The 17,982-nt window shown below is 40.0% G+C and overlaps 1 protein-coding gene across 7 annotated transcripts in view; it reads right to left on the reverse strand.

Moving 5' to 3' along the window:
* Positions 1–2,391: 2,391 nt before the first annotated feature.
* The window catches only part of ADGRF1 (adhesion G protein-coupled receptor F1), a 44,271-nt gene continuing 28,680 nt past the window's right edge, over positions 2,392–17,982 (reverse strand). For 3 of the 7 annotated variants that reach the window (XM_037054406.1, XM_037054416.1, XM_037054424.1), the window contains 4 exons: positions 17,329–17,370; positions 16,263–16,322; positions 12,674–12,731; positions 10,131–11,443 (listed from right to left, as the gene is read on the reverse strand). In XM_037054406.1, the coding sequence (XP_036910301.1) occupies positions 11,370–11,443; positions 12,674–12,731; positions 16,263–16,322; positions 17,329–17,370 (234 nt within the window). In that variant the 3' untranslated portion in view covers positions 10,131–11,369. Of the gene's footprint in view, positions 3,067–10,126; positions 11,444–11,750; positions 11,922–12,672; positions 12,732–16,262; positions 16,323–17,328; positions 17,371–17,982 lie in introns of those variants that run through there. The other 4 variants (XM_037054425.1, XM_037054432.1, XM_037054435.1 and 1 more) reach the window with 4 other exon arrangements.

Below are 17,982 nucleotides of genomic sequence, written 5' to 3' on the forward strand. Positions count from 1 at the left end.
TATATTTTAAATGTTTAATGAAGATTATTTATTGAAAGAGGGAAACTGAGGAGACAAAAGTATAAGGGAATTTTTATTTTCTATCTCATATACTTTTATATATATAATAAAATACAAGTGAAAAGTAACAATAGCTAAGATATACTGAGCACACACTATGTTCTAGGAATTTTGCTCCATGCACTATTTTATTTAATTTTCACAACAACCCCGTGGGCAAAAACCGGCAGTCTCAACTTCACCGTTGAGGAAATGGAAGCCTTGGAGGAACTCAATCACTTGCCAGAGGAATTAGACAAACTGTAAGGGCTGCCATCCAAGTGTGGGGTCCAGATTCTATACTTCTGGCCACTCTACTAAACTTCCTCAAATGAATAAACAAATAAAACTTAAAATTCCTTCTTGAGAAACAAAGAGTCAGTCTCATGACCTCATAGTCACACCTCTATACCTCTTGTGCTTCTACTTGGAATGTAAATTTTGGCTCATTTAAACACTCAGTCAAATGTATATTACAAGTACTCCACAAGCCCTCCCAGCAGCGGCAAGGCCAGGATGAGGAAATGTAAACACGCTGGTGGAGGGGGAGAGAGGAAGACCGGCGGAAAAAGACATCTGGGGCAGGGCGCTGGTCTTCCTCAAAGTAAAAAACAAAAGGCAGAGGAAGAGAGAGGCCACAAAGGGATTAAAATTTAGGCACCTGAGGGTCCCATACAGTTGGAAATGCTCTGGGTAGAAGATACAGCAATGTTTTTTGATATACTTTAAAGTCTATTTTATATTGATAGGGAAAAAATAATTAGAAGTTTCTTTTGGTTTGTCACTGATGGGTATTTTGCCTGGGCTATTTTTCTTTCTACTTGTCAAGTGTCCTTAAACTTTTCTACAGGATAGTGAACAAAAAAAGAAAAGAAAAGAAATATATTAAGGGGTTCCTTTCTCCTTCAGAGCCCCTTATAGTCATTCCCTAACCTTTTAACAGCTATTTCCTAAGCCACCTGAATGAAATATCCCAATACATTTTGCTTCATCAACTCCCTGACACATGGACCTCCATACTCCTGAAGATGTGGGTGCTTTTTCCCACTGAAAAAGAGGAAGAGAAAAGAAAAAACTTTGAATACCTGTAAAATTCAGGCACTAAACAAGCTACTCTACTTACTTCTCCATTTGAGCCCCACAATGAGCCTGCAAGGTGATTGTCATCATTCCCATTTTACAAACTGAGGGGGAAAGATAGCCCCTCTGAGGTGATCAGTAGCAGAACTGACATTTGAACCCTTGTCTGTGGCCCCTGAAGACTGCATATTTCCACTAACAACGTCCTATAAAATTCATGCCTTATTATTCATGCCAATAGAATATTACTATTGGCCACCATTTCTTGGATGCTTACCAGGCAGTATGCTAAGAATATCTGGGCTTCTCTCATATTCTCCCAACAATGACTTTGTAAGCAGCTCTTACCTTTGCTGACAGATGAAGTGACTAAGTTTTGGTAATGCAGCCAACCGAACACATTTAGCAAGTCTTGGAGCCAGGCCTCAAACCCTCTTTCTTAGCAGTTACACTGCCCGGAATACTCACCCAGCTTTGAACTTCTCTGAACACTGTGAACCTTCACATAGACTGTCTTGGTTCCTGGGGCTTACAGAAGTGTTGACAATAGAAAATAAAACAAAAAAAAGTCCTCACTCCCACCCCTCTTTACCCTCCCATAGAAGGGCAGGCCCCAGAGCCTGTGAGCTGAATCCCCCGCCCTCAATCTGAAAAGGCCCCTCTTTGAGTTCTCCAAGTCAGTGGTTTCCCAAATGTGGGCATGCATTAGAGCAGCAATTTTCAACCATTTTCATCTCATGGTGCACATAACCTGATTTTTGTCACTCTTAGAAAAAATATATATATAATTTTGATTCATTCACATTGGATGGCGATTATTGTGTTGGCTGTTGTTATTTTTTTATTTGACAGTCTAAGGGAAAGAGCTCAGTGCCCCTGACTAAATAGTCAGGTACTGCATGCTTTAAAAATTCTTCCTGGCTGGGAAGTTCAGTGGGTTAGAGCATCGTCCTGATATGCCAAAGTTTCAGGTTCAATCCCCAGCCAGGGCACATGCAAGAATCAACCAATGAATGCATAAATAAATGGAATAACAAATCAGTCACTCCCTCTCTCTCTCTCTCTCTCTCTCAGAGTCTCAGTCTTTCTCAGTCTCTCAGTCTCTCAGTCTCTCTCTCTCTCAGATAAATATAAATACATAAACACATTCTGGCAGCACACTGATTGAAAATCACTGCATCAGAGTCACCTGGAGGGCTTGTTGAAAGGAGTCCCTGGGCCTCATTACTCCTGTGTTTCTGATTTAGGAGGTCTGGAGTGGGGCCCTAGAACTGGCATTTCTAACAAGTTCCACGTCAGGCTGACGCTACTGGTAGGGGGTGGGGGATACACTTGGAGAATATTGGCCTTACTCTAAGAGAAAGCAGGGCATCAGCACCTCATGTGGTACAGAGTGGACTATGTAAACACGTATCAGCATAGATTCTGGGAGTGATTCCATGAATGCAACCGTTTTTATTTCTCTTTAAATTGATGGGGAAAGGGGCTGTTTAATATTTTCTTCAATCAGGTGAAATAGAGAACAGATGGGCCTGGCTTCCCTGCCCAGCTGACTTCAGAAAAACAAAATCTCGCTATCACCAGTGCCAGGAGAAGCTTGCATGCCGTAAAGCATTGTCCTTAGCCGTGCCGGCTCGTGTTGTCATGGAATTCCCAGCTGCCTTGCCCATGCCCTCTTGGGCAGCATGGCTAAGATCTAAGAACCAGGAAACTTTATCCACAAAAGCAATATGTCCCTTGGCAACACATCACACTGGGGGGCTCCTTGGCTCCGGTTTCAAGCATCAGGTCAGAATTCCAAAGGGGTGTTGCCTCCCATCTGGCTGGCATCAGTGTAGCTATTGGCAATGCTTTATCTATGATTCCGACCCAGCGAGATAAGGTCTTGCCAAATCTACTTGGGCTGGTACTCTGCGGTGATAAATTTCTCTTCTCCCAGGGTGTTACCTAGGAGGAGACACAGAATCGGAGAAAGTCAGGTCTGGAAGAGATCTCCGAGTTTATCTAATGAATGCCGGTCTGTGGTTTTACTGATGGGAAATTGAGAAGCAGAGAAATGACTGAAGCGAGGCAGAGGCTGGGCCACCCAAGGACTCCATCCTGGGGAGAACCCTCCACGTTAGTGCCACAGGAGGCCATTGAGGCACATGGGTTAGGATTAAGCCAGCTGAAATGCAGACCTGTGCTGGGAAAATTGGTGGTAATCAGTGAAGGATGCGGCTCATCTTATAATGAGGGCCGAGGAGCAAACTGCAAGCAGCCCTGACCCTTCCTGACCACCTTTGAGGAGCCACTAAATCTCTGCTCTACATGCAGTCACAGGTCTGTGTTTTTCGCACTGTTCTCTCCATTCCTAAAACCTTGGGCACAAAACAGGATCCCTGAAGAGTTTCGGTAACTCAGCCATTGAAGTGTGGCTCATGTCTGACGCAACTGTATAAAATTTGCCAATTATTTCCTCCCAAAGGAAGAGATGAATCTTAAAAAAAAAAAATTCCAGAGTGCTCCCAAACTAATTTGCACCACGTAGTTGGATTAACTGGTTTTCTGGCAGGTGAGAATTCTATACTAACTATGGCTAATTCCTGCTTTGCTTAGAAACAGCCTTCCCTGCTCACCTGCACCCTGGGCATAACCCAGGAAACAGAGGTCTTATCTGCGGTTCTGAAACAGCTATTATGTTCTTAACTCCCTAATCTTTTTTACTACACAAAACACAGTAGGAACACTGTAAATTGTTCCTAATTAGAGCAGTTGGATTAAAATGTGTTTCAAACCGCCAAATCCCCTAGTGGGTCTCAGGTGTGTTTCAGCTGGCAGCAATTTGCCTGGGACTCATTTCTTGGTCAGAGGCCGCCCCCTGAAGTTCAATAAAGGGAAGTACAGTACAGTCCTGCTGCCTTCTGAACCAAAGGTAATTAATTGTCTTTCCATTTAAGAATCATTCAAAAGGAAATAGATTTGGGGCTGCTGTGGAAATCTGTGTCAGTATGAAAAACATTTTAGGTGCTACCAAGTGACTGTGCTTCAGCCCCTTTATTTGTTTTGGAAGCATAAGAGAAACTTGGAATTAATCTCTCTAGAGTAGCTCTAGAAGAGCTTATCTGATAAGGGCCAGGCAAAAGTCTAAACCAGATTCCATTCCATTGTGAAACAATGGAACCCTGAGATTTCTTACTCTGAGTTCCTATTGTTCCTATGTCAAAGATCTTCATATTTCAAATTGAGATGGGCAGGTCAGGTACCTGATATTTCCTGACCCTCAGCAGTATTTCACTGAGGTTCTATCCTGAAATCCTTCTTAAAAGGCTCTTCTCAGCATCTAGGACAGCATGTTCTCCTAGTTTCCAACCTGCTTCATGGGCTATTCCTTCTCCCCCTTTACTGGATCCTCCTCCTCCCCCACCTCATGATGACGGGGAGCCCTGGCTCAGTGCTTGGAGCCCCTTCTCTCCCTGTGTCCGATACATGAAATCCAGTCCCACGGCTTTAAGCACCACCTTTTTCATCTAGAAGCTCAACTGAGGAAGAATTCACTTACGGCTCATTCAGGATATTGGCAGAATTCCTTTTTTTTTTTTTTTTTGCAGTTGTGGGATTAAGAACCTTGGCTTTTTGCTAACTCTTGGTTAGAGTCTACCTGAGATGCACGACACCACCTAGGCTTCCCTGCCACATGGGATTCTCCAACATGGCCACTTATGACATTAAGCCTGCAAGAGGCGTTGCTTGCTCCAGCCTGCTTTGAAGACAGTCTTGTATAAGGTAATCAGGGGAGCAATATCCCACAACTCTTGTCATAATCTATTGTGGGAATTATGATGACCTAAGAGTGTATCTCTAGTCCAGATCTTCTCATGACCAGTAGATTAGAATACCCAGTGGCTACTTGACATCTCAAATTGGAGCTCTCAGGGGTGTGGCAAAGACCTGAAGCAGCTACCTGAGGCCACATAAGCTCAAAGAGCATTGTAGCTTCTGAGTGCAAGCAAATGAATCAAGGGGACTTCCAACTCTAGGATCTCCCATGCTCTCTCCAATTTATACCCGTATGAGCACACACACGCACCCACAGACACACACGTTTACTTATACTTAACCAGTTACACGAATATGATTTTTAGAGTCAAATCATTCTATAATTCCCTTCTACTCAGAGATGATATCTTTTAACTGATTCAGTTTATTCTTTCGATATTTATTTCTGTATTGCTAAACAATATGATCACAATGCTACTTCTTGGCTTCTCAGTTTTGATTTCCAAAAACAAAGAATGAAGATTTAGACCTCTTTTGCCATCCCCTAAAATATACTTCCTATTCTCCACTTTCCCAACATATCATTTGATTATATCGAAATCCTTTTACATTATTGGTACACTAGCTACTCCATTCAGAGCTGAGTAAGGTAGGATATTTCATTGCTTTTCCTTTTCTGCACATTTTGTTTCTGTTAATCTAATAACTTTCTAAAAATTTTCTTGGATTTCTGTGTTCTTATAAAAAGTTCCTCTCCAACCCACCCCAGGTTTGTAAAGCCCTTTAAACAGCACTCAAATACATTAAGTACCCTATCTTCTTCATCTTCTGGAGCAATCACACTTGCAGGTCCAGTCTGGACCATCCCCATGGCTGTTTCGTAGACAGCAACTCATTGTACTCCCACCCTGGAGGTTCCCCCCGCTCTCTCTGCTATTACGTCTTTTGTTTTGGGGTTCCAAGCCTTCCTCTTTCTGGGTTATTGGCACTTTTGGTGGAATCTATTCTCCAAGATCTTTTGGGAAAGAACTCATTGGAAGAAAACTTATCAAGAACTTTTGTCTGAAAATATCTTGATTCTTCTTCACACTTAATTGCTTCTAGGTGGCAACCATTTCTTCTCAATATTTTGAAGGCATCCCCCACTGTTATCTAGTTTACACAGTTACTGTGAAAAGTTCTGATAATATTCTGATTTTTACTCTTTATGTAAAACCTATCTTTTCTTTCTGATAATTTTTGGGTTTTCTTTTCTTATGCCATGCCCTGAAATTTTACAATGATGTTGTCTTAGTTAGTTTAGACTGTTATAAAAACAACAACACCATACACTGGGTGCCTTATAAAAAACAGATATTCATTTCTCACAATTCTGAAGGCTGCAAGTTCAAGATCACAGTGTCAGCATGGTGAAGTTCCTCTTCAGAGAAGCAGACTGATGCCTTCCTGCTGTGTCCTCACATGTCAGAAGGGACTAGGGACCTCTGCAGGGTCTCTTTTATAAGAGAATCAATCCTATTCATGAGGGCTTCACCCTCATGACCTGAGTACTTGCCAAAGACCTCAACTCCTACTACTCTGACCTTGGGGGTCAGGATTTTAGCATATCAATTTGGGAAGACACAAATATTCAGATCATAACCGAGGGTCTATTTTCATCTATCATCCCCTTGACTGTGGCCAAGACCTGTGACTTACTTCTAACGATAGAAGATGACAAAAGTTACAGGATATCACTCCCCCGGTCACCTTACATTATATAAGACTCCCTTAAAAGCAGGCTGGGGCAAGAGATTCTTCTTACGGGCTTAATGGCATAAATGGTGGTGTTGAAGAACCCCATGTGACAGGGAAGTGTAGGTGGCTTCAAGGGTCTCAGGGTAATCTCTAACCAACAGTTAGCAAAAATCCACATTTCCCATTCCCACTACTGCAAGGAAATGAGTTCTGCCAACAACCTGAATAAGCTGGAATTCAATCCTTCCCCAGTTGAACTTCCAGATGAAAATGCAGCCTGAACAGCAAGTGATTACAGTCTTGTGAGATCTGACCAAAGGACTCAATTAGCTGTGTCTGGATTTCTGATCCATGGAAACCATAAGATAATAAATGTGTGTTGTTTTAAGCAACTAAGTTTATGGTAGTTTTTTAACGCACAATAGAAACTACTAAATGTTTTTCTTTTTTATTACTTTCTTGTTTTTTATTAACACTTTGGAAGGAGTCTGAGGTGAATGAGTGTTTTTCTTTTCTGTCATCATTCTTATAAAATTTATCCAATGGGAAGAGCCAGATCTATTATAGCTATGAGACAAATGTGCTCAGGTAATAGAGTATTTTGGTCACTTTAAATACTAACATGTTCTCAGTTTGATAATTAGGATGTCCAATCTCATGTAAACGTGAAAACTATAAATAATTTAACATTAAATTTCTCTTCTCCCCAAACTGAGTCCTGCTTTAGGTTAGCTGCTCACAATATCATGTCTCCACTTGCTGGTGGACATTTTTGCTTAGCTTTCTCCCTCTCCTTTCATCCCACCTTGGGAACTGAGGTTTTGACTTCCCTACCCCCAAATCCAGGGAAAGGAGGTGTTACATCCCAAATCTTATGGAATGTAATCAACTTCATATGGTGTCAGGGCTCTCTGGATAATAACTGGATAACAAGAGAGGCTTCATTCAAGAACTCTTCAGAAATTCCTGTATCCCTGACCTCTCTTACCTGAAATTCCTTTAACCAGTGCAAATTCATCTGTATTCTAGGTGGTCACCTGTGACTCCTTCTTTATCCCCTAATCTCATTTCTCCTATAGCTTTTTGCTGCTAAGATCTTTTCATTGTTTTGGATGGCCTTATTAGACAGTACCCCAAACAGCCATGTATTGTCTGTCTCTTGCATGTCTCGCTATGGTCAATGGGAAACACACACACATGTTTGCTCTGACAAACTCTAAGCATGTAGGCAGGTCTCATCACAGAGCCCGTTCAGGGCTCCACCTTTAGATCTATGGCCACTGTTCCAGGCAAAAATCAGACCCCGGTCAGCCATGTACCCTAACTGTTGTTGTCCCACAGAAGGCTAAAATATCTTCTCTTACTAGGTTTGAAGTCAGAAGACAAGCATCCCTCCTTATCTCACCTTTGGGATAGATGGAATTAGGAGACTCACAAATAAGTTTTCTATAAGGAAATTCTTCTCATAAAATTCTATTTTGACTTACACATCTTTGTGGCGTATGGAACCCACTGGTCCCTATTTAATTACTTTGAACACTTTACTTTGGCACTTCATGTGTGCTGCTTCTTGGTGCCTCATGGAGCCTTACACTTTAATTTGCTGTTTGCACACTTATTCAATCCACCACCGTTAACTAGAAGTTCCCTTGCTCTCTTTATTCGCACTTTATGGAGGCTGTTCGTGTCAGGAGGTTATCAGATACTCTTTAGTTTCTGTAATAGCCCATTTAGAAATATGTTTTATGTCCTTCTTGAACATGTGTGCTAACGTTCAGTGTTTTCATGGAATTGAATCCAGGTACACTGCCCTGAGTAGGATGTGCTGCGTTAGAGAGCACGGACTGATTAACAAATGTTTGGCACAAATCCACATGCTCTGCACCCTTCTTCCTGCTTTGGCATCATGAAAGCTCATCTATATCTCTTCCTTCTTGTCAGTAGGAGAAGGGTGAAAGTATGTGGGACAGGCACCGTCTAGCCTTCATGGGCTTACTCTTACTAACGGCTGGCATTCACACGTGACTTCTCTAGCCTGATTGTTGACTGTGGGCTCCTCCTGATGAAGAGACTGAAAGGAAGCTACCCAGAACCACTCTGATGCCATGAGAACTGGGAGCTTTGGAAACATCTGGGATCCGTACTCTTGGCATGAGCATTGGCCTTTCCATGATAGGTAGGCATGGGAGTGAAAATTCCCCAAGGTCAGCCTGTAAACAGCAACTGTGGATGTGTGAGAGCCAGAACAGGAGAGGGAGGCCAAGGTGCATGGGCCCAGTCAGGGCTGCCACAAACGATGGTGCAGATTATGGCCTGGACTGCTTTAGGTGGCACCACTTACTGTGCAGAGTGTAAGAATGGCATCCTCTGGAATGCACAGCCTGAGTGACCATATGCAGTAGTCCTGGAAAACTGTAGTCACTGTCCCTATGGGATTGTCCCTCACCATTCCCTTAGAAACCTCAAGAAATAACTGGGAGGACATGTTGAAATACCATAATTTCAATTAAACAGGCAAGCACGCATTCTAGCTACTTGTTATGAACTGAATCTTGTCCCTGCAAAACTGATATGTTGAAGCCTTAACTCCCAATGTAACTGTATTTGGAGATAGTGCAATTACGGAGGTAATTAAGGTTAAATGAGGTCACAAGGGTGAGGCCCTCATCTTATAGAATTGGTGTCCTTATAAGAAGAGGAAGGGTCACCAGAAAGCTCTATTTGAATGTGAATAGAGAAGAGGCCATGTTAGGACATCTGAGACCAGATGAGCCTCTCACAGAAAACTACCCTAACGGCACCTTTATCTTGGACTTCTAACCTCCAGAACTGTGATAAAATAAATCTCTGTTTAAACTGCACAGTCTGTGGTATTCTGCTATGGAAGTCCAAGGTGACTGATACACTACTACAGATAGCCTTTATTAGTGCACATGACTTCACAGGCTACTGAAGTTTAGGACACCAGGACTTCATGTAAAAAGAGTGACTAGGTGATGCCCAGATCCCTTATAGACCAGAGAATCTAGGATCCTAAATTATAATTAAATAAATAATGCAACTTTCTTCTAGCCTGACTTATATTACCCTCTTCTTATTATAATTTCACATCCATAACTATTATCCCAGCACAGTCACTTCCCTCCATTTCACCCTCCTCACATTATGTAAGCTCTCTGTGCTCAGTTTTTGCAGCTGTAAAATAATATCCCTCACCACACAAACTTACTATGAAGATTAAATCAATTAACATATGCTAGCCCTGGCTAGGTAACTTAGTTGGTTGGAGAATCATCCCAATACGCCCAGGTTGCAGGTTCAATCCCCATTCAAAGCACATACAAGGGTCAATCAATGAATGCATAAATTAGTGGAACAACAAATTAATGTTTCTCTTTCCTTTCCTCTCTGTAAAATCAATTTAAGTTTTTTAAAAAAGAATACAATATATGCAAGATATATATATGTTCCCTGGCACATAGTAAGCACTATAAATATTGATTCTTCTTTGACATCTTACCATTATCATCATCACCATGACACCACCACCACCACCATCACCATCATCACCAGCATTATCATCATCACAATTATTGGTGAGAGAAATCAACTCTTGCCTTAAAAACTACCAGTGCAAATCTCTAGGATATTCTGAAAACAAAGAGGAATCAAAGGTTTTGGCTGCTCTGTGCACTGTAGTCAGGGCTGATACTCAGGTGAACCAAAAGGGATAGAAATATGGAAGTAAAATGTCACTTCACCCAGTGTCTCTTCACCTGCTGCTCTGTATCTCACCTGAAAGTGGCATTGATGGTGCATGTAAATACCTCCCAGAGAGTCCCTACAATGTATTATGAAAGAAATCCAGGATGTTTTCAGGCACCTCCCTGGAAGCCAACAACCAAACTCTCCGTCACTTTTCCACTTACCCACAGAATTCTGGGAGTAATGAACTTCCTGTGTAGCCTCATAAAGCTTTCTTAGGATTGCAGCTAGTTTTCAAGGTAATTACAGGGCAGTAGAAATGGACTAGGAACCAAAAGTCCTAGAAGTCCCCAATAACCTATTATTGCCTTTATACTGTTTGGCGAGTCCCTCCACCTCTCCAAGCCTCCACTTCTTCCTCTCTCCTCTAGGTCTACCAGCACACTCACTTCACTGGATTGGAGACCAGACGAAACTACCTTGCAAACTCAAAAATACTGCATTAGATATGAAATGGAAGTTTTCACTTTATTTCTGATTAATTTTCAAAGTTAAGTAACTAAACCAAAAGGCAAAAATAAGTATAAGATCCAACTGGAAAATTGTAGAGGGAAATGATTTTTTCTTAGAAAATTTATAGCAGTGACTTTTTGATAAGAAAGTGAACATGGTCCCTCAATTTTTCTAAGGCAATTTCATGCAATTTTCTTACTCTGATTCAGATGACTGGAAATGCCATATGAATAATGCTGTTTTATGAAAAAGGAAACCATAGTTTGTCGCAGTGATGGGCTGGTACAACTGATATAATTTCTGCTGAAACCTGCTCTTCTACATATATGTAGCAATTCTTTTGAATCAAACCACATGAAAATCTATCTCTCCATTTAACTGAAGATAAAGAGGGCAAAGATGAATCCACTGAAAATTTTATTTTATTCCCAACTTTCAAATCATAAAATTCCATCTAATATTGAGCTAATTTCTTCACTGACATTTAACTCTAAATGCCAACTTGCTCCAGAAAATTTTTCTCTTGATTTTGTGGTTTATTCAGTTGATAAAAACTGAGTTAGCCTGATGTCATTTGAGGACTCTCCAGTATGAGAAAATGCATAAGTGCCTAAGAGAGGAAAAAGAATATTAGAATTCTGACTACTATGTTGGAATCAGCATGAGACAAAATTGAAAAGCATATGCAATTCCATACAATTCTGGACATTTTTAGGAAAACAGTGGGGAAAGATCTAGAATGTAGCTAGTCAACAGAAACAGCATTTCATTAATGTCACAGTAACTTGCATTTGTCAGACAACTCTCACTTGAGAAGAGAAGCACCATATTTTTCAGATATTGCTGGAAAATGACACAAAGTAGGTTTGAGAACTCAGAATGTTATTGCTGAAAGGAACCTTAGTGATCTCTTAGTCTTTTTTTTTTCATTGTACTAATGATGAACAGCATCCAAAAAGGTGAAGAGGTTTGCAAAAAGCACTCTGGCTGGTTGGTAGCCATGATAACAGGACTCCAGGCTTGTAGATGAGCACATTAGTCATTTGGGGAGGAAAGTGTTTTTTCCAAGTTCAGACACTTGAACTTTATTTGGAATTCAAATAATTTTTATTGGAATCCAAAATGAGTTGCCTGTTTCCCTACCTTAATAATGTATTAGTGTGATTTAACATGAAATGGAACTCTCAAGTATGACTTCAACTTAACTTGTAACGCACTGTCTCTTCTTCAGCCTCCATGCTGCAAGCACGCTTCTGCTCCAGGAATACAGCAACTATTTGCAATGCTTACACATCAGTCTCCCGGTGATTGAATATCATTGACATCAGCAATGGCCAATGTATGAGCATAGGAACAAAGCATGTCATAGGCAGAGGGGACAGTTCTCTTTCCCCCAAAGTAGAGGGTGGCTCCTCCTTTTCCAGGAACACTTTAGTGGGGAGAATACACCCAACAGTAGGGCACAAGCTCCTGGCCCATACTCACTACTCAGCAGCTGGCACAAAGGAATGACTCTCTAGTAAGGACACAGTGATGTTAGTCTAACCACACTCCATGGCCTCAATGATCAATGTGGCAAATTTATATACTGTCTAATTGAGAAAATGCTAGTAATTTGTGATCATATTAAAGGTGATACTCACTGATTTCCATGAGTGTTAAATCCAGCATTATTGTGTTATCCTTGAGCACCACTCAGATGAACTCCAGACTCACAGCCGACTGATACTCTCACACTTATCACATGAATTTTTAAAAAGTTGTCATTGAGTTTTCCTTATATGATGTATTTATAGTCTCCCTTCCTACCTTCTATATCCTTTGGCTTATTGTGACTCACCTTTATGTTGCAATAGGTTGAAAGACTTGGGTATAGCAGATAATTCTCGTGAGTTTTGCTGCACAAAAGAAAAGCAAGTCATTGGACATGGATAGTATCCTATTGGTGACAGTGCACATTTCCTGATTTCTTGATGTGATCAACAATCCTTTATTCTATCTACATAGTGTGCTGTTCTCCTTTCAAGAAATTAGACTACTCAGTTTCCTATTCTTTCTTCTGTTTTAACCAATTTAAAAAGTCTAAGAACTTATTTCTAAGTGAATCTTGTTTATATTCTTCAACTTCTAACAACAAACTAAAAAAACAGTTGTAAAGAAGATATTATCCCTTTTTCATGCCTGTGATTACATTTCTTGGTTCACACATTCATTACTTGAAGAACCTATGATGCAAAGATAATATTTCTAGTAAAAATGATCTCCAGTAAAGCTTTGCTTTATTCTGCCTCCTCTTAGTACTCAAATCTCTTTGTGAATAATCCTTTTGTCATTGGTGCAAAGGCAAAACAGAATGTAAAATTTTGAAAACTAAGTTATCAAAATGAAACACAGTATGTAAAATAAACAGCATGCACTTACTTGGGAAAGGTAAAAGCGTTAAGGTATATGTATTCTGTCCTTTCTCACTTGATAATTAATTTCTTATTTAATTTAATATCTCATACTGAACACTGTTTTGTGCCAGACACTATTCTAGACACCACAAATATTGACAGGAGTAAGCTTTGTTTCTTGCTACAGTTCATGTCGTGAGGAAGCTAAATCAAGATAGGAGAAATGAGTTTTTATTATATGCAGTAGATGGCCTAGTGATAGCCTCCTAATTTTCACTGAAATATAAAGGTAGCTACCCTACATCAAGCTCTGAAAAAAATTATCAAAGAGGCAGGAATAAGAAATGTCTGGAAAAGTTCCAAAGCAAAGAATTGATTTTCTAGAATTCAGGGTTCATAAACCATATACTACTAAAACCCTAAAGAACAATTCTAAGGTCGTGATCATTGTCATTTAAACTGCATCTTGCCCCATTTGGAAAGAAGAGTCTTGGATTGCAACACACTCAAGGACTCAACATGGTCTGGGAAAAGCAGCCTCTTAGACATGTACATTTACAAGCATTTAAGCTATTGCTTGAAAGCAGGATGTGAGTCATTGGAAATAAGAATAAATAAACCCTTCTTTGTGAAGAGGCTGTCTATAGGGGTCACTGGTCTGCCTCTTGGTTCAGAATTATAGAGAATGTGGCTAGAGACAAAGGAAGACTAAGAAGAAGCCCTGACCCCTCAGCAGGGGGAGTATTTCAAGAGAAACCTCATCATGGGTCCCCACAGAGTTATGGTGGCTTGAGGGCTGATATTTGCTCAGAACATCATTGGTTTCTGCTTTCACTCCAGCCAGCTCTCCAAATGTTCACTGTTGTTTTCAAGACCCCTGCTTCACCACCTTTTTTGCCCATCGCTCAGTGAATGGCCTTGTCTCCTACTTAAAAAGAAAAAGTATCCAGGCCTGAATTGTCCCTCATCATGTCCGCAGTGCACATGGTACTCTGTCTGCGCCAGCCTGAAACTTCCTGTGTCCAATGAAGAGGTGGACTTCTCCACCTGCAGTCCAGCTGTTCAACCTGACTTCCCAGGAACCCTCTACCACCAATTATCCTCCCTCTCTCATTTGTTTTTAGACTTCCTTTTTGCTGGTTCCTCGATCCCAACATATGAACTTGCTCACACTCTGGCAACTCAGCTATACCCTGTCCCTCCTGGTCCTGTGTCTGCATCTGGTCACCACCCTTGCTCTTTTCTCTCACAACAGAGAATCTTGACAGGAGGAAGCATTCATGGCCAGGGTTAGCTCTCCTACTTCTTCTCGTCATTCCTCAACCACTGTACTCTGGGTTCCTTTTTGTTCATGCCAACTCCCTCAGGAAATTACAAATACTCATCTTTTCTTCTGCCAAATGGACTTTTAAAGCAAAAGAGCCACATAACCACCAAACGAAAAGCCATTTTTATCCTTTGGTTTGAAAACACAATTGGGGACAGGGGACACATCCAGAAGATAGAGACCCCTGGCTGACCACTGTGTCCTTCTCGAAAAGTGTCAACACTGTGTTAGAAACAGGGAAAAAAGACACCGTCATGCTTTTGGTTTTGTGTACTTTTGGGTGTTTTTCTCTCTTTGATCTTCAAATGAGAAAACTTTTGACACCCTGCTTTGTGGGGTGAAGGGTGTCCTGTCTCACTTTACTCAGTGAGGTTTTTCTTTAATGCAGTCACATAAGCTGTTGCTTGCTCCTTTTCTTAAGAGTAGTGGACTAATCAATACTTTCTCATTTTCTTATTCAAGGAATTTTAGTTCAAGACTGAAACTCGAAATCATAGAACAGTAGAACTTCTGCTTTGAGTAACTAGTCCGACACTTCATTTCAACAGTTGACAAAATTGAAACCAAAAGGAACGGACTTTCCTAAGATCATACTGCCAGATGTTACCAAGTCAGAAATACAGGGCGCACCACCCAAAGTCTAGTCTCCCTCCATCACCCTAGACGGAGCCCCTTTGGGGAGTGAGCACCCAATGTAATACACAGATGATGTATTGTAGAATTGTACACTTGAAACCTATCTAATGTTATTAACCAAATAATTTTAGCTTAACAACAACAATAATAATAGAAGTAAAAGAAGAGAAAAAGAAATACAGGAATTGCAGGTCTGCTGGCTCACAGGCTACTGACCCCTAAGTTAGAGCAGTGTTCTCTGTCTACTATGAAATGCACACTCAGGAAAATTTTTTAATATCAGAGCTTAATTTTCTCACTGTTCTTTATTTCAAAAGGTTATATTGTCCACTGTAAAAATGCCTAAACATCTGTGTAGGTTTTTAGGCACTTAAGTTAGTATACTTTTATCCAACAGAAATCTTTACTTTAGAAGCTTTTCTACAATTCCTCATTGTTTTGCTGAAAGAGGAAAGTCTAAATTAACATCAAAAATATAAACTATGAGTGCAAGTATTTTCATTTCTAACTATATTCCTCTTATATGAATTGCACTTTTGTGGAGAAGAATGAAACAGGATTCCTTTGTTTCCAATACAAATGACAGCTTGTAGACGTAAAAGCTAAAACTGCATGGGACAAAGTCAGTGATACCAGCTTACGAGAGAAAATTCAGAGACTGTGTTTTATACATTAGAAGTTTTCTGGAGAAGAAACAACGGCCTATAGGAGAGTCAAAAAGTCAGGCAGAGAAAGGGGCCTTACCAACTGTAGCCCTTGGGCGACAAGTCACACTAAAGCAAACGATATTGTTCAAAGGTATTTGCTCACAAAGCACCCACAGACTTGGATGCTGAGTGTCCTTGAAGCTTTCCACGCCTCCTCATTCATTCACTCATTCCCTCCCTCACACACTCAACTCTTTGCTGAGTCTTGACTGTGTGCTGGGAACCAGGACAGATAACCAGAATATAATGGTGACAGAAACCCAAGAGAGTTAGAAAAAGTGGTCTTTCTATGGAACTGTATAAAAATAAAAATGGAAAACTGGAACTTTGTGCATTAGATGCATGGCAGCATGAGATAATTACCTTTAATGGCTGCTTCGAATAGCTTAAAGGAGACAAGTTGTTGAAAAGCAGATGTCGCAACTGTAAAAGCAACAAAGAAATACTGAGATAAACATATTCAATCATTCAAAGGCAAATCCAGAGAAAAACTGCAGACTGAAACTGTTATTTAACAGTAATCTTTCCTGGAAGTTAATAGACTGTAAATATGGGTATCTGATGAAAGGATTTTGCCTTTTATTTCCTTTACTTCTTTTTTTTACATATAAGCAAATTTAGAATTAAATAAAAAACAGCAGTACCAAAAGCCATAATAATTCAGATTTCTAGACATTAGTAATTGGCAATAATTTCCAAATTGAAATTTATCTTTGAAGTGAAGAGTTTCCTAACTATGTGATTTGTACAAACAAGAGAATTATTCAGGCCAATAAAGAACAACAAATTGCTTTTTTGTAATCAGGGGTTTTGTGCATGTGCAACAATTGTGCTAATTATAAAATATTCTTATGTTCTTATTTTTAAAAAGCCTATATCTATTAGCTTATTGCCTTTACTTCTCTCAACATAATTGCTCAGGTATTGGGAAAAATAATAAAATGAGTTTATTTAAATGTTTCCTATTATGTTTTACTTATACTGTTCATCCTTTTTAGAAATTTAACTGTAGGAGCTATTTACTATATAAAACTGAAAAACTGTAGAAGTAGATATATCTTTTAGTATATGCTAAGTAAATGGATAAATTAAAGGAAAAAAGCAAACTCGCCCCTATGAAAAATACTTTTGCTCTTTAATTATTGCCAAACCATAATATAATATAATATGGAAAAATTAAATAAAAACACTTTTCATTTTTTCTCTATAAAGTCACATTACAGGTTGTGATTAGTTCTTTATAGCTTATTACCAACAGTAATGTTTAGTTCTTTTGTCTCCTGACTGAAACTGCCTTTTGTAAAATTATAGAAATTTATTATAAAGGCACTCATAATCTAGCCTCTTCTGTATGAAAAAGGGCCTCAGAACAGAATGGAAAGGGTTAGATGCCTGGGTTAGGGAATAAAGGGAGAAATAAATCACATACCTTACTATCCAAGAGCACTCCAAAACATAAGATGAAAAAACCCTTGAAAAAGAAATAAGTTGCATGTTTTATCTTTTTCAGAAAAGAAAGCTTTTCTATGCAACACTAGTTTGTTCTATCACCCAACATTGGAGTTGTTTTCTTATCATCTCCCTACTGGACTGTGAGTTCCTTGAAGGCAATCACACCACGTGACCTCTACAATGCCTGGCATTGCACAAAGTACTCAAATTTTTTTTCACTGAATGCATAAATAAGTTGTCAAGTGAATAATGTTTTAAATGTGCACAGAACTTCATTTTCCCCTTTGTGTCATTCTAAACCCAAAACAAATAAATTCCATTCACTTCTATATCTTAGACTTTCTTTAGGGTAGGCATTAAATAAACATTTGGTAAGCATCTCTGATGACAGAGGCACCCTTTCCAGCCCTTGGGGAGCCCTTGGCAGAGGCTTTCTTGGACCTTAAAACTCCCCGCCCAGGCAAAGCACCCTCAGTGTGTTCCTGTTCAGACAGCCTATCACCATGGGCTTGCCCTCGACAGAAGCTCCCCAAATCTGTCCCCATTAGGTGTGTGCTGTCCGTAGTTGCCATCTGTGTCACCGTGTGAAACTTGCCTGGTAAGCTGATGTGGGTGAAGAGCCAGGTACTTT

Source organism: Sturnira hondurensis, unplaced genomic scaffold, assembly GCF_014824575.4.
Source record: "Sturnira hondurensis isolate 20B ecotype Veracruz unplaced genomic scaffold, ASM1482457v3 Scaffold0000880, whole genome shotgun sequence".
Lineage (NCBI taxonomy): Eukaryota > Metazoa > Chordata > Mammalia > Chiroptera > Phyllostomidae > Sturnira > Sturnira hondurensis.